General features: G+C 44.8%; 1 protein-coding gene across 1 annotated transcript in view; it reads right to left on the bottom strand.

Annotated features, from left to right (window-relative positions):
- GRIN2B (glutamate ionotropic receptor NMDA type subunit 2B) overlaps window positions 1-17,432 on the bottom strand; it is a 251,713-nt gene that overhangs the window by 29,298 nt on the left and 204,983 nt on the right. Inside the window, exons 5-8 of the mRNA XM_063134659.1 lie at window positions 17,020-17,191; window positions 15,807-15,960; window positions 14,050-14,175; window positions 8,363-8,592 (exon numbers count right to left, since the gene is read on the bottom strand). Coding sequence (XP_062990729.1) covers window positions 8,363-8,592; window positions 14,050-14,175; window positions 15,807-15,960; window positions 17,020-17,191 — 682 coding nt within the window. The remainder of the gene's footprint in view (window positions 1-8,362; window positions 8,593-14,049; window positions 14,176-15,806; window positions 15,961-17,019; window positions 17,192-17,432) is intronic.

Raw genomic sequence — 17,432 nt, 5'->3', positions numbered from 1 at the left:
GCTTTTATTGGCATACTGTTCGTTTTAAAATAATTGTAATGGTGTTTTAATCTTTCTAATTTTTACTGTTTTACTTCTTAAGTTCACCACTCCAGATTTGCTTCAGATATGGAGCAGGGCCAGATATGCAGCAGGGCCAGGATCTCTTCTCAATCCTCCCAGAGTGGAGGACACGGAATAACGGGCTCAAGTTAAAGGAAGCCAGATTCCAGCTGGACATCAGGAAAAACTTCCTGACTGTTAGAGCAGTGCGACAATGGAATCAGTTACCTAGGGAGGTTGTGGGCTCTCCCACACTAGAGGCCTTCAAGAGGCAGCTGGACAACCATCTGTCAGGGATGCTTTAGGGTGGATTCCTGCATTGAGCAGGGGGTTGGACTCGATGGCCTTGTAGGACCCTTCCAACTCTGCTATTCTATGATTCTATGAGTATACAAATGTTGTAAATAAATAAATAAATGCAAAGCTTTTGACTCATTCTTCACCACAATGTGGCCCAAATGCAAAAAAAAAGAGAGTACCCCTATGGTTCCTCTTTATCATTGAAAATGACATTCCAGGAGTTCTAGCCATGGAATCCCCACGTTACATGTAGTTCGACCCTGAATCCAAAAACCTGATAGCCAAAATACACCTCAGATATACAGAATATGCAATTTTGCCATTCAAACATTTGGTGCAAATTGCATCCAACATGTCAAAAGAAAACCAACATATAAGAAGAAAGGCTTATTGCCTCAGGCGTTTAATTTATTGGCAATGAATCTGTGCCTCTTATATGTGTTAATTCATCCATCAGCATCCACTGAACCAAGAGCTGTCAGCAGTGATGGTTTGCCAAGTCAAAATTGGGAATTGAATGAGTAATAAAAAGAGGCACTGCGAATCCTCGCAATATTAAGGATATGAGGCACAACATCCATCTTGGGGACATTTAATCTGGGACAGTGCAGTACACTGTACCCACAAATCAGATAAACCTGATTTGAAGCAAATATAATAATAATAATAATAATAATAATAATAATAATAATAATAATAATAATAATTGCAAGAACACCAATAATAAACAAATGCATTACTCATCAATGTGAATGTACAGCACTGCATTCATGAATAGCTATAACCGATAAGCATGAGGAGCACATAGCTTGCTCTCACCTTTGTGACCACAACCCAGTGACCTCTGTCTAATGCTCCTAAGGAGCCCAGCCTAGCATAAAGCACCTGCATGTATTATTTATTTAAGAACAAAGTTATTCACTGAATAGCAGAAGTCAGGAAATGAAAGCAAGGGAGGGTAAATATTAAGAAAGAGGATGGGGGAAGAGGACTTTCTTCTCAAGTTTCCTTTTCCCTCTGGCTGTGTTTGGACAACACAGTAGTCAATGGTGGGCTAATAGTCAACTCTACAGTTGATTATTGAGGGGGTACCCCCCCACACACGCACACATGACATGATTATAATCAACCATGGAGTGCCAGCATCAAGTTGACTATTAGTGAATAGTGTGTTTGATTGATACATCCCCCCCTCTCCCCTCTGTTGTCCCGCTGGTTTCCCATCAGTCATTGCGAGTTCTGCTGGGTGGACTGGAGCAGCAGCTGCCACTTTGGTCACTCTTGCCAGTGGTCTATGTAGTCGCCGAAAATAACCAAGTATGTGCTACGAAATAGTCAACAGTGCCCAACACATAACACAATAACCAATGTTTGTTCAAATAATCAACTCTGCACAGCATTGGCTATTTGCGTTGATTATTTCAGCTGAATAACCAACCATGGTGCGAAAAAGTCCTGACAGACGACACAATAATCAACCATTGACTATTTAACCCACCATTGGTTATCATGTCATCCGAACTCAGTCTCTCTCTGCTTATCAGGGATTGGTAAAAGCATAATCCCAGATCTTGAAGAGGAACGGATCTTGAAGTAGTACAGTTTAATCTGTTATTTAAAAAATAAACATGAAAGATTGAACTCATATTTAATTTGTATTTAATCAAAATGAATTGAATTTAATCTGTATTAACAAATTCTGGATTAATTTTATTTTTCTTCAGATTCCTTCTTTGTGTTTTTATTATTTATTTATTTATTTATTTATTTATTTATTTAGAATATTTATATACCGCTCCTCATTGGAAAAAAAATTTGGAGCAGTGTACAAGGTAAAATGAAAATAAAAACAGTTAAAACAAAATTTAAAAAGAAGCAAAAAACAACACAGAAATCCAAGGCTGCATGTTAAAGAAAGGCTTCTTGGAATAAAGATGTTTTCAGGAGGCGCCAAAAGGAGTACAAGGTTGGAGCCTGTCTGACCTCCAGAGGCAGGGAATTCCACAGCAGGGGCGCCACCACGCTGAAGGCTCTTCCCCTGGTGGATTCCAACCGGAGGATGGATCTAGGTGGAACCACCAGGAGCAGGCCCTCGGATGACCTCAGTGACCGGGCAGGTTGGTAAGGGAGAAGGCGCTCTCTCAGGTATCCTGGTCCCAAGTAGTTTAGGGCTTTGTACACAAGTACAAGAACCTTAAACCTGGCCCAGTAGCGAATAGGCAGCCAGTGCAGTTCCCTCAGCAGAGGAGTTACATGCTGGAAAGGGGCAGCTCCAGACAACAGCCGAGCTGCAGCATTCTGCACTAGCTCCAGCTTCCGGAGCAGCTTCAAGGGCAGCCCCACATAGAGCGCGTTGCAGTAATCCAATCTTGAGGTTACCAATGCCTGTACCACCATGGTCAAGCTATCCTTGTCCAGGAGAGGCCGTAGTTGGCGAACCAACCGAAGATGGTAAAAGGCACTCCGAGCCGTGGCGACTACTTGAGCCTCCAACGACAGAAATGGGTCTAAGAGTACCCCCAAACTATGAACCTGTTCTTTCAGAGGCAGTGCAACCCCATCCAGAACAGGCAATGAGCCTGTCTCCCGGACTCGGGAACCACTCACCCACAGGGCTTCCGTCTTGCCAGGATTTAATCTCAGTTTATTGGCCCTCATCCAGCCCATTACTGAGTCTAGGCACTGGTCCAGAACTTGCACAGCCTCACCTGATTCAGTTGTCACAGGGAGATAGAGCTGCGTGTCATCAGCGTATTGATGGCATTTAGCTCCAAATCCCCTAATGACCGCTCCCAACGGCTTCATATAGATGTTAAATAACGTTGGGGACAAGATGGTGCCCTGCGGCACTCCATAGCTCAATTGCCAGGAGGCCGAGGACTGATCACCCAATGCTACTCTCTGAAAACGACCCCGTAGGTAGGACCGGAACCACTGTAAAACAGTGCCTCCGATGCCCATCCCACAGAGTCGATCCAGGAGGATACCATGGTCAATGGTATCAAAAGCCGCCGAGAGATCGAGCAGGATTAACAGGGTTGCATTCCCCCTGTCCCTCTCTCGATAAAGGTCATCCATCAGGGCGACCAAGGCTGATTCAGTCCCGTAACCAGATCGGAACCCAGACTGGAATGGATCTAGATAATCAGTAAGAGTGCCTGCAGTTGCTCCGCCACAACCCTCTCAAGTACGTTCCCTAAAAAAGGAGTGTTGGCAACTGGGCGGTAGTTGTCTAATACCATCGGGTCCAAAGTGGACTTCTTCAGGAGTGGTCACACTACTGCCTCCCTAAGGACAGCAGGGACCACCCCTTCCCGGAGGGAAGCATTTATCACCCCCTGGACCCACCCAGTCAGACCCCCTCGGCTTGCTTTTATAAGCCAGGAGGGACAGGGATCGAGAGGGCAAGTGGTCGGTCGCACTGCTGCAAGCACCTTGTCCACATCATCAGGCCGCAATAACTGGAACTGATCCCACAAAATTGGGCAGATGGTGGCATCGGACACCTCAACTGGAGCTGCACTAAAAACAACGTCAAGCTCGCTGCGGAGAGAAGCGATCTTGTCCTCAAAGTGTGATGCAAAAAGGTCACAGCGGGTCCTTGACGGAGCCAGGGCCCCATTTGCTGGGGAGGATGTTAGCAGCCCCCGGACCACCCGGAAGAGCTCCGCTGGACGGCTACTCGAGGACGCAATGGAGGCAGCAAAATAAGCCTTCTTTGCTGCCCGCACTGCCACGCAATAGGCACGATTATGCGCTCTACAGCGTGCTCGGTCATCTTCGCTTCGAGTCTTGTGCCATTTGCGCTCCATCCGACGTCCAGCCTGTTTCATTGACCGCAACTCCTTAGTATACCAAGGAGCAGAGCAGACTCTACAGGACTGGAGAGGACACTCAGGTGCAATCAAGTCGATGGCCCTCCGCATCTCACCATTCCACAGTGAGGCTAGGGCCTCAGCTGGATCACCAGCTCTCTCCACTGGAAAATCCCCAAGAGCATTCAGAAATCCATTCAATTCCATCAGTCTCCTGGGGCGGACCGTCCGAATGGGTCCCTCACCCTTGCAGGAGGGTAGTAACGCCGTGAGTTCAAATCTCACCAAGAAATGGTCTGACCATGACAATGGGGTTACTTGGACCCCCCCCCCCCCGCAATCTTCAGACTACTTATCTCACAGCTTGGAGCAAAAACCAAATCAAGGGTATGCCCTGCTTTATGTGTTGGGCCAATGACAAACTGAGACAGCCCAATGGTTGTCATGGAGGCCATAAAGTCCCGAGCCGGAGCCCCAGAGACAGCCTCAGCATGAAAGTTGAAGTCGCCCAGAACAACCGTCCTGGGTTCCTCCAACACCACACTCGAGACTGCCTCCGCCAGCTCAGTCAGGGAGGATGCCGGGCAGCAGGGTGGGCGGTATACCAGCAGCATCCCCAATCTGTCTCTCTGGCCCAACACCAGGTGCAAACTTTCAAGGCCTGCTCCAAGATGGAGTGGTTTCCTGGTGATAGAGATGGAAGATCTATGAATCACGGCGACCCCCCCACCCCGTCCCTCCAATCTATGTTGGTGCTGCACTGTGTACCCAGATGGGCAGAGCTGAGTCAGATCAACCCCACCCAGCTCATCCACCCAAGTCTCAGTAATGCACGCCAGGTCAGCCCTCTCATCCAGGATTAAATCATGAATAAGAGAGGTCTTATTGCGGACCGACCTGGCATTAAAGAGTAGCACCACAAGGAAGGAGGGTTCAGTGGATGAGCTACCAGGTACATGAGAACTAGAGGAGGAGGGTAGAAGGGGAACAGTGTGAAGACACCTGAAACCCGTTCTATGCTGATGTTGCAACCCCTTCCTCCTGCCATATCTCCTTCTGCCCCAAATCACTGGAATAGTGGCTCCCCCTCCATGTGTCCCTGCATCACAGCTTCCCAAAAACATCTTTACCTACACCACCTATGCACTCACTTACCATTCAAACCCACACTCAGTCATACAAACAACACAGTCACATTTCTCACTTGTGGTAACCAGCCACTGGTCACAGATGGACATCAGGCTACTACCAACTAAGCGATAAAGTGCTTTCCCCCGCCCCCACAATCTCCCTCTCTTAGTAACTGCTAATTCTACTACTACCTGATGTGTGGCCACACTCCTCCCCCTGGCTCTCACACAGGGGAGCCTCCTGCTTCAAGTACCACAGCCTCTCACGTTGGGCAGATGAAGCAGCTATAATTGGTGAAGCCCCCAACCTCTGCCTCAGGGTGGGGAGGACACAAGAAGTAATTATATCATTTCCCATGAGATCCCTGCTCTCACTCAGGGAAACTCTTCTCACACAACGTGTTGCCCCCTTCAGGGACGCCCTGACTGGGGTGGCCCGCCACCTCGTGGCAGGGCAGTTCTTATGGTGTTCAAGCCTCAAGGTCTCAACAGGCTTGGAGACAGCACTCTTCTGCCAATTGGCTGGAGAGAACCTTGGCAGTTGGCTCCACTCAGCAATCAATGGAACTGGGAGGTGGGCGGGGCAATGGTACAAGCAGCAGGCTGCTGTGGATGGTAGAGCAGTCCTCTCCCCCAGTTCTCTTCTCTCACCAGCTCTGAAGTCTTCCCAGCCTCGTGGCAGGGCAGTTCTTATGGTCTTCAAGCCTCAAGGTCTCAACAGGCTTGGAGACAGCACTCTTCTGCCAATTGGCTGGAGAGAACCTTGGCAGTTGGCTCCACTCAGCAATCAATGGAGCTGGGAGGTGGGCGGGGCAGTGGCACAAGCAGCAGGCTGCTGTGGATGGTAGAGCAGTCCTCTCCCCCAGTTCTCTTCTCTCACCAGCCCTGAAGTCTTCCCAGCCTCGTGGCAGGGCAGTTCTTATGGTCTTCAAACCTCAAGTCCCCCCCCGCTTTCAAAATTATTTGACTTGACTTGGCAGGGGGAGGGGGGAATGAAAGGCTGCAACTCTGAAAATGACGTGTAGGATCTGGTACCTACCACCTACCACCTACCATTGACTGGTAGGTGGGGAAAGAAAGGATGAAAATCCCAAAGCACTGTTTGATGGTAAGGAGAAGCCCGCCTGCCCCCATCAAGGACACCTGGGATTAGAATGGACATAGATTCTACCTCATCACAAGCTTCACATTACAATATGTAAATGTAAAAATAAATAAATGTAACAAGTAAAACAAAAATAAAATATAGCCTAGGGTTGCCACCTTGTGCATTAGGAGCAAGGGCCAATGAATATGGTGGGACTGACTTCCATATAAATATGCATGGGACAGGGCTGCACAGGTGATCCAGTGTAGAGAGAGGTGGCCTCAGCGATGGAAGGCCTAGGATTAAATACCACCTGCTATGGACTTGGTCTGAGCAAATATTTGCCTCAATTCAGCCTCTTTTTGTGGAAGGGACAAAAACAGCCTTCCCCAACCAGATGTGTTGCACTGCAAGTCCCATCATTTCTAATCAGCATGGCCAATGGTGGGAGTTGCAGTCCAACACTTATAGAGGGCATCAGGCTGGATGAGGCTACCATAAATGGAAAAACAACAACATACAGATTGAAAAAGTACTTCTCTACTTGAAAAAGTGCTACATAGTTAGAAAGCAGGAGAGCAAAATCAGCCAAAGACAAAAATTGGTATTTGTCATATTTGACTTCGGGCTTTGCTAGACCTGCCGGGATAAGCCGGCAGGGAGGCGGGGCGATGGCGCACTAACTTTAAAGCGCGCTGCCCAGCCTCCTAGACGGCCGACGCGTAGGGACGACGCAAGCCCTGCAGTGTCAGCCATGTTTTGTTTTTTTTTTTAAGGGGCCATGTGGGGCCCGAAGCCGCCGGAGAAGGTAAGGGGTTTTTTTTTATTTAAGCCCCCCCATCTGCCCTCCCTCGCCATCTCCCGTTCGTCGCCCTCCGCCCCCCCTCACCGTCCCCTGTTCGTCGCCCTCCGCCCCCCCCCTCACCATCTCCCGTTTGTCGCCCTCCGCCCCCTCACCATCTCCTGGTCGTCGCCCTCTGCCATCCCCTCGCCATCTCTCAGTTGTCGCCCTCCACCCCCCCTCGCCGTCTCCCGTTCGTTGCCCTCCGCCATCCCCTCTCCTGCCGGTCCGGCCATCCCTCCCCCATCTCCCCCCCCCCGGATCACCCCCCCCCAGCATGATGGGCACAGCACTCATATAAGCGCTGTGCCAGGTCTGTGGCTTTTCGCGGCTACTCACGAGTAAGCAAGTAGCCGCAAAAAGCCACGGACCTTCCTAGATGTTTCGCAGCCCCGGCCTGAGGCCGGGGCTGTGAAAAAGGCACGCCATAAGCGACTTCGCTTATGGCGCGTTAGAGAAGGCCTCAGTGCGGCCTGGTGCCAGATTCCCCTGTGCGTCATCTGGATGCACAGCAGGGAAACCAGCCCACAAAGCGCGCTAAGGCCTTGTCTAGGAAGGCCCCCAGACAAAATTCAAGTGGAAAAGGAGAGAGGGAACTAGTTTGTTGGCTCATAGTTGCCCATATCACACTAATTTAGAAGAGAGCAGGCACATTCTGTCACCTTGCCCAATGAAGACACATCCAAAATCCATGTTCGATGGGGAAGTCTCCTCACGCAGCTTGTGGAAACGTGGGTTTAGATTATCACAAATAAACTAGCTTGCAGACTAACAACAACAGAAAGAAAGAAAGAAAGAAAGAAAGAAAGAAAGAAAGAAAGAAAGAAAGAAAGAATAGCTTGCTGCACTGTTTTCTTAGTATGTTGAACATCATGTTATTTATTACTAACATTGTCACCCAGACAGTACGTTAACGTTGCTAAAGAATCTTAGGCCAGATCTATACCAAGCAGGATATGACACTCTGAAAATGATTTGAAAACTGTATATGGCATGTGTCCTGGGCCCCCAACAGTTGTCACTACTATTATAAATGGTTTTAAAGCAGAAGGGTAGATCCTGCCTCAGTCCGTGCAAAAGAAATGAGATCAGAAGCAAATGGCTTTTATGACAAGAAAATGACACAATCAGGTAACGGATGCCTCACCTTTTTGTCGCTCAGCCCAGACACCTGGTCAACATACTCTTCTTGGATCATGAAGGCAGCCAAATTGGCAGTGTAACTGGCCAGAAAGATGACAGCAAAGAAGGCCCATACAGACACCATGATCTTGCTAGTCGTTCCCTTTGGATTCTGAACTGGCACAGAGTTGTTGAAAACCAGGCCCCACAGTAACCAGATAGCTTTGCCGATCGTGAAAGAAGGACCACCAGGTTCTAAAATGATAAAAAATATAACACAAATAGTGAGACGATTGGCAGAGTCAGTCATTCTAACGAGTCAAAAAATAGCTCCACATTATTATTCTACATCAGATGTCATGCTGTCTGGTTGCCCAAACTGGTGATTGGAAGCATCCCATGAGTTTGCACTCTCTTCTTCTTCCATCTTTCTCCTTTCACTGCTTAGCACAATTTACAACACAATTTCTATGTTTACTCAGAAGTAAGTCCCATTGGGTTTAATGGGACATACTTCCAGGGAAGTGAGTATAGAATTATGGCCTCAGAGTTAAATCTGAATTGCTGTGACTATAGTTAGCTTTTAAACCAGAAAATGAAGACAGGATTAGACACTAGTTGTAATCTGGCTTAGAAACTAACTGTGATTATGTTTATGACAGTTGAGACATAATATGAACCACAGTTGACACTAAGCAGAGAATGAGGAGGAATTCATACAGGTGGAAGGAGTAGGGAAGGAGCTCAAGTCAGTTGAGTGTTTCCAATCACCAAAGCATAGTTTGGCTGCATAATGTCTAAACCAGGACTCAGCGCTTATATTCATGGTGGGGCCAATCAGACATTGGTAGCCCAATAAGCCATCCTCACAGAACTGCATAGGGTAGTCATGTTGTAGTAAGGAGACCTTGACTTTACTGCTCTTAAAAACTAAACTGAATTAAACTGGAGAGGGCATCACCTTTAAAAAACTAATAATAATACTACTATTAATAGTAATAATAAGTAAATGTTCCTCAACATGAAGGGCATTGATAGTGCTCACCCATTGTCTTTTAAGGGCTACATGAGTGCTCTTGTGTTTGAGTGATCCCAAAAAAGAAAAGTAAAAATTGCCCCCAAATTTTAAAAGCTCAACTTTAAAAAACATACCAGGTTGTGTGAATATGGTGGGCAGGGAAAGTTGTGTTACACCTATCACTACTGAATGTGACACAACCATGTGGGCACAATGATATTCATACAGTCCCATTCCACCCACTATTCACAATCAGAAAGGGGGGAAAATGCATTTCCCGTCCACAAAATGGAATGCAGGGAAATGTGATAGTGATTCAACAGAAAAGCTGATTTGAAGAAAAAATACCTGCATCCCCCCCCCCTCACAAGCCCCTGACATTCTGTTGGAACACCACAGGTGTTCTTGGGTGAAAGGTGAGCTTGGGTGTGGGAAACCCAGATACAAATCCCCACTGGGCTGGGAGGTGCAGCAAGTGAACAAAGCAAAATCACTATCCAACTCTCAGACTAATCATCAATCTCTGAGTTGCTGTGAGGTGACAGCAGCTTTCTCTAAGCTGACGCCCCCTGGCTGGGTTGGACCGCTAGCCAATGGGACTGCTGGACGGGGATGATTGAAGTTGTAGTCCAACCCATCTAGAAGCTGCAAGTTTGAGAAGGTGGGGCTAAAAGGTCACTATGAGTACCTCAGAGGAAAGGTGGGATGTAACGAAACTACCACCTGGCTTAGTAAGTCCACGTGTATCAATACACACATCCATCTTTTCTTTATCCATCCATTACCATCAAACTACAAAATGGGGGTCATTGGAGTGACTAACTCTACAAGCCAGTCCTGCAAAGTAAAGCAACTTAAAGCATATCCACATGCATACCCATCATCAGTCAGACAAGAGTACGCTGAACTGCTCTCAGAGTCTCAGCATACTTGAGTATGACTCGCGGAGAGGGACATACATAAATCTTTCTCACATTATGGATTTTGGATGTTGAAGAGCACTCCCATGAGTGAAACTGTGAATTCATGATTGCTCCAACTCTACAACAAATGATGGCATTTGGTACCATACTTACTGTTGTTCTATTCAATAAGCTCCTACACAGTTTTTTTTTCCTAATGCACTTTACGTCCTACAAGGTCACTGTGATCTGAACAAGTAGAATCATCTTTGCAGTGAAGTACGAGGCAAAGAGAGTTGCTTCACACAGCCACTCTTTTCCCTTCTGCATTTGCATAGAGCTAACTTGAACCTAGTTCATAACTCTATTAGTTATGCTTATTAATGCAGCTTTATATGCCACATCTCCAGCTGACTTTCAATAAGAATTGAATGAATGTATCTGATAGCAAATCTGGCTCCTACATATGCAATGCAGATGAGATAAGTTATTATGAGAAACATCCATTTTGCATTTTTTGGATTTTTGAATTCTTAACAGTGAAGCATTTCATCAACATTTATTTTTGCATGCAAATTAATTTATCTCTGTATTGGTGCTTGTAATTTGCATTTTTAAAATTTGAAGACTCGAGTGAAGAACTTTTAAAGGAAAAAACAGGGAAAAAATGAATGAATAAAATTATCATCGTCAAACTTACTCCACTGTATGCATGCACAGAAACATTGTTTAAAATTGTCTTACATAGTCCAGTCTTACATAGTCCACTTGATTTATTTATTTCTAGAATTCTCATGGAAAGTGAATGTTTATAAATCAAGAGTGTATTCTCAGGAGCTCACCATTAAGTGAACACCATGATCCTGAATATATTCTCTTGCTTAAGAATATAAGAAGTAGCTTGCAGGATCAGACCAAGGTCCAGCTACTCCAGCATTCTTTGCAATCAGCAACTGCTGACAATCCACTGCTCAACAAACATGGGATGGACAGATCAGTTTATTTCTGTTTCACGTGTTCATTCATAAATCCATTCTGCCCGTTTCCTCCTTAAGAACATAAGAACATAAGAAGAGCCCTGATGCTGGATCAGACCAAGGGTCCATCTAGTCCAGCACTCTGTTCACACAGTGGCCAACCAGCCATTGGCCAGGGACTAACAAGGCAGGACATGCTGCAATAGCACCCTCCCACCCATGTTCCCCAGCAACTGGTGCACACAGGCTTACTGCCTCGAATACTGGAGATAGCACACAACCATCAGGGCTAGTAGCCATTGATAGCCTTTGCCTCCAGGAATTTATCCAACTCCCCTTTAAAGCCCTCCAAATTGGTGGCTATAACTACATCTTGTGGTAGTGAGTTCCATAATTTAATTATGTACTGTGCGAAGAAGTACTTCCTTTTATTTGTCCTGGATCTCTCACCAACCAGCTTCATGGGATGACCCCAGGTTCAAGTATTTTGAGAGAGAGAGAAAAATGTCTCCCTATCCACATTCTCCATACCATGCATAATTTTGTACACCTCTAGCCTCCTTTTTTCCAAGCTAAACAATCCCAGTTGATGTAATCTTGCCTCATAGGGGAGATGTTCCAGCCCCTTAATCATTTTAGTTGCCCTTTTCTGCACTTTTTCCAGCTCTATAATATCCTTTTTTATGTGTCGTGACCAGAACTGTCACAGTATTCTAAGTGTGGTCGCACCATAGATTTGTATAAGGGCAGTATGATACTGGCCATTTTATTCTCAATTCCTTTTCTTATAATGCCTAACATGAAGTTCTCAAAGTAGCAGGAGAGGATTTTTAGATCCCTAGAACATTTTGTTCTGAGATAACCCTGTCAAATACCATGGAGCAAATGTTTTTGAGGAAATTGTAGCCATAGCTGCCGAACTGCATGTTAAAAGTGAATGGGAGTAAGGAGCATATTCCTTTAAATAACTACTCAAGGGACTTAAAAGGCATCTTAAATTTAGCATTTGCTATCAAGAAAAACACACTCTCATATTCACATTGGCCTTGTGCAATGCATGGTTCTCACAATAAGCTATCTTGTTGCCATTTTAGATATAGGATCCAGTTTTTCCCAATCCATCCAGGCTATTTACCAGTCACATCTATTCTGCTACCTGTCCTAAAAGCATCTATTTCACTGTGGGTATACAGAGAATCTTGGTGTGAATGTCTGCATTAATATTTACAACTCTGCATACATCGCCTTAGATCTGCGCATTGGCCCATGTATGCCGTCCACAGTTCATGGACAACAGCTCCCTTCGGCATGGCTATACAGAAGGCTCTGACTAAATTTCCATTACAAATCTCTTTTCTTCAGGCCTCAGAAACTTGGTGACATAAATCTGCTCAAGGCCAAATGGGCAAGCGGGTAAAAAGATTCTCAGAAATATTTCAGTTCAAGTATTTTAACGTTATCAGCCTGTAGGTAAACCAGAAGGACTGGGCGGTGGGGGTGGGGGATTTCACAGCTTAATGAAGCTAAGGAGAGAGTACTAGTAGCTTACCAGCATCCAAGCTCTGTTCATATGATATATGTTCTGCATTTGCCTTTGGCCCTCGGCTCATAAATCATCTAGTCAAACACAGCACACAGCTTGGCACCCTTCACTTTCTGTTCCCCTCTCGCTGCTCCAACTTTCTCTCTACCCCCCTCATCCTGGGAAAATCAATGCTTAAACCTTAACTTTCCCTCGCCTTGGCAAGCAGATACGTTTTTAAATTAATGGGCGACATTAATTTAATGGGGGTAAATTTAATGTCATCTCTACTAAGGGGTAGTAGAGTATGACAGGGCAGACGGCTCATCTTTTCAGCTCTGATTCTCCCACCACCACCAAAAAGTGACTCCTTCAGGCACCTCTAGATGGTGGGCCTTTCTTATTCCTGCCCTCTTTCTGACACACACACTGCAATCTGGATGTGAATTAATTTGTAAGAGGTTAATGCACAGAGGTTCTCCATTAGGTACTTTGGGTAAATCTATGAAAAGAGATAATTCCATTAATGTAATTAGTGTAATGAGAGATAGATTAATGCAATATTACATTGATAGCATTGTAATATAATCATCATCATCATCATCATATAACTTTCCAGTTATTCAGCCAAGAAAATCCAAGGCAAGCAGAACCCAAGCAGGAAAACTAATCAAGGGTTGCAATTCTAATTCTAGAAATTAGAGCTAAAATTCATATGCATGACAAAATTTGCAAAACATTGCATATTTGCTGCATTCCAATTCAAATCTCAATACTTGTCCAAGTGAATTAATATTTCAATTTGACAGGAGCACATTTAATTTGGAGAAATTCCAAGTAAACATGCATAGGTTTGGACTGCTAGTTTCAGATCAGCTAGAAAATGAAAGACTCTGTATTGTGAGCCCAGAGGTGCCACCAGGTTTCAGGGGGTTCCAGTACGGCACATTCAGGAGGAGGATGGTCCCCCTAGCCAACTTCTCCCTGCCAGCCAGCCTAGCCTAGTCCTTTTTTTAAAAAAAGGCTGTACCACTGCCAAAAGAAAGTGCTGTGGAAGCTGGCTGGCATGGGGGTGCCATTTTCAATTAAAGTATTTTCTTTACTAACTTTGTTTAGCAGCAAGCTGAACCAATCAGATGCTGCTATGTGGTGGGTGGCCAATGAGAGAACTGGTACAGCCATGTAAATGGCTGACATGTGCACATAAGCAGAATAAGCTATCTCACTGCCTGAAAAGCCAAGATGAACAAGAGGGACCATAATGATTGCCTGGTGAAAGGCGTATCTCCTTACCTCTGCCATCAGCTAGACACCTGTTGTATCCCACAGGGCTGAAGTACTCAAAGACAAAGACAGCCACCGCAGAGATGATAAGCAGCATTACAAACATCATCACCCACACGTCAGCACTGAATGGTTCTGAATAGGAAAAGGCAGATAATTATTGCAGAGGAACCTTTCCAACCTACCCCAACATGGAAACCACCTATCAGGCATGGACATCAAATTACACCTTCTGGAACTGGAACCCAGATGTGTGGATGAAAGCCTAGAGGGGGGCTACATATACACTTTTTAACTATATATGTACAATTCTGCAGAAATGTAATCCAAGTTCTGCACCAAGAAAAATAAAATTCTGTGACCTGAATAAATCACACAAACTAAACCATTGTGCTTTCTGTTATGTTTTCTTCTAACTTTTCACTAATTTTCATAATTTATTCTGCCCCATTTCCCAGAGTAGGCATATCTGGCCATTGTCGCACATCCCTCGGTCAGATCCCATTTAGACTATTGCAATGTGCTCTAGCAGGGCTGCCTTTGGGAAAGTGATGAGCTGCTGTTGCCAAGCTGCTGATGGGGGCCTTGCTCTGTGTCCCACCATTGTGTGAAGTACAGTGGTGGATATGCAGGACAGAGCCTTCTTGGATGTTGCACCACAATTCTGAAGCTGCCTCCCCCAGGGGGGCAACCTAGCCCCTGCCCTTACACTTTTCCAGAGGATACTGAAGCTCACAATACTGACACAGACTTTCACTATGAAGGAATTTGTACCAGTTTTAGGGATTATTATCTGGCTTCTTTGGTGTTGTGATTTCTCTGTTGCTGCCCTGTTTTTATGGAATCAGTTATGTGTTTTTACTTTCATGTTTTATTGCATTCTGCTTTGTACGCTTTGCCAAAAAGTGGCATACAAATTGCAAAAATAAGTAAACCCACCAGGGGCAGCCCAAGACATTTTGGTGCCAGAGGTGAAGGGCAAGATGGCACCCCCTCCCATTTCCATGAACAGAAGCTGAATAGGTGGGCCAATGAACCTTACTCCAATTGGACAACATCTCCCACTGCACCTGAGGGCAGCAGGCAAGCCACACGGCACACACAACCCTGTCCTCTTAACACCCTGATGCTGCTCCCCAGCCCCCAGCGACTGCTGCCTGAGGCAGCCACCTCATTCCGCCTAATGCTAGGGCCATCCCCGAAACAAACTGAGGAGGGAGGTGGTGGGCTCTCCATCACTGGAGGTATTCAAGTAGAGACCAGACAGCCATCTCTCAGAGAAGCTTTAAACTGGATTCTTGCACTGAGCAGGGAGGTTGGACTTGAGGGCCTAAATGACCCCTTCCAAGTCTATGATTCTATGACTCCACTCACAGTTCTTGGATACAAGCCAAAGTGATAGAAAAAGCTTTCTCTGTTAAATGTCTGCATGTCATGCTTCTGCGGCCAGTAAAAGAATTGGCAACCCTGACAAATCATCCTAACAGGTCACCCCAGGCTTGCAGAGGCAAAGGCAGCAGGAAAGTGGAAGAGATGTATTTGAACTTCATCAAACACTAGAAATAGCTAGTTCTGTAACCTTAGACTTATGTTTCTAAGGTTTCTAACATTGTTGTTATTATTCTCATTCTCACATCTGGATCCTGTGTGTAAGCTTACTTATGTGTGAGTTGTTTGTCTGCTAATTTGAAAAAGAAGAACACATACAGTAGCAGCTTTTGATGAAATATTTGTCCCTGCACTGTGCCTCAAAAGAAGCCTTTTACCTAAGAAGGCAGAAGGTGAGACAGTCCCATTGCTTCGTGACACCATTACACTGATTCCTGTCTCAATGAAGGGTACAGAAAAATCTACCACTTCTGAACGCTCCGCATTTATGGTGAGAGATCCCACCGCCATGTAGGCACGTTTGGCAACCACCTGAGGTAAGGAGAAAGGAAAAGAAGACTCCAATCAATTACTCTGTTCAACATCTTAATGTTCTGTACTCTAGTTCCCATATTGGTAGTGGAAGGACATGGAAATTCTTTAAGAATAAGGGATGGTTTCAGATATGTTAAAGTGTGGTTAATCTTATGTTCACTACAGTGTGGCTTACTGTGTGAAGGCATACATGCAGCAAAATATAGCCACACATTCATAGGTACTTATATCTGTGAGAAGTGCCTGATATATCAAAGAAAGGAGAATATGGCATACAAAGAGTTTCCAGTTTACAGCAGAGTTTTAAAAGCAAGAGGGAGGCCACAACGGCAAAATACAGTGACAACACATTTGGGATGAGAACTGGAAGCAAAGAGAAAGGAGGAGTGAGGTGATGCAGTGTGAAATAGGAGGAGTGAAAGGAGACGTATATTGTCAAGGAATTATTTTACATCATATCGCAACAGACCGAATAGAAGGTCAGATCACTGAAAGAAAGAAAAATCCAGGAGGGACTACACTTGTTTACCATTTCACCAGAAAATTTAGAGCCTTGTTTGAACAAGGTAACTCAGTCCCTGAATTTGCCCCTTTAATTTGTGGTCATTTTCAGTGTAAAGTACGCATGGGATTTATAGATTAAGTGAATGTGCTATATACATTAGGATAAAGAGGGGCAATCTCAGTAGACAAATGTGGCCTTCATTTCTGAGTGCATGTATAAGAAATAATTTGGGGATAAATGTATCACAAGCAACATAAGATAGCCTTACTTCATCTACCTCCCCCTTCCAGCACAATTCCTCCATTTGTTTTTTAAAATGTTTACATTTTACCTTTATGTAAAGTATCATGTAACCTAACAAAGGTGTTTGATGAGAAATCAAATATGACAATTTTTTCCAAGTAGCAAAATTCAAAGTTGATATGCAATTTGGAAAGTCTGATTCAGTTAATTTTTTGCCTTAAGGACAAGAATCAACCACCAATAAAAACAGATTCTTATTCAAGCTGCTGGTAAGCCTGTCAGTAAAAGTACAGCCTTTCATGACTCACCTCGCCTATCATTCCATTCCACGTTCCATTGACCTTTTTCCCATGTTTACCATTGGTTACCAAGTAAAGGTCATAAGTGAACTTCACAAACTTGGAGATTTTCTTGAGAATATCAATACAAAACCCTTTGCAACATTTCTTGATATAGGCAGTGTCCTCATCCGTCTTGTTCCTAAACAATCACAATAAAAGATGATTAAGCAGAACTAGTAAAAAATACATTAATTTTTTTTTAAAAAAAACAACACACGATTTCCACCATGCAGCAGTCTCAAAATATGATTTTTTCCCCTTAATGTTGAGAAATTCCATATGATTCTTGAAAAATTTCCCAGGTTTGGTTCTTCCGAACTCGAACTTTACATAGCATTCTCAGTTAGCAGAAACTGAACATTAAAAGCAGAAATATAGAA

Source organism: Elgaria multicarinata, chromosome 9, assembly GCF_023053635.1.
Source record: "Elgaria multicarinata webbii isolate HBS135686 ecotype San Diego chromosome 9, rElgMul1.1.pri, whole genome shotgun sequence".
Taxonomy (NCBI): domain Eukaryota; kingdom Metazoa; phylum Chordata; class Lepidosauria; order Squamata; family Anguidae; genus Elgaria; species Elgaria multicarinata.
Note: the sequence above shows the minus strand (reverse complement) of the source record. Positions and strands in the feature narration are given on the sequence as shown.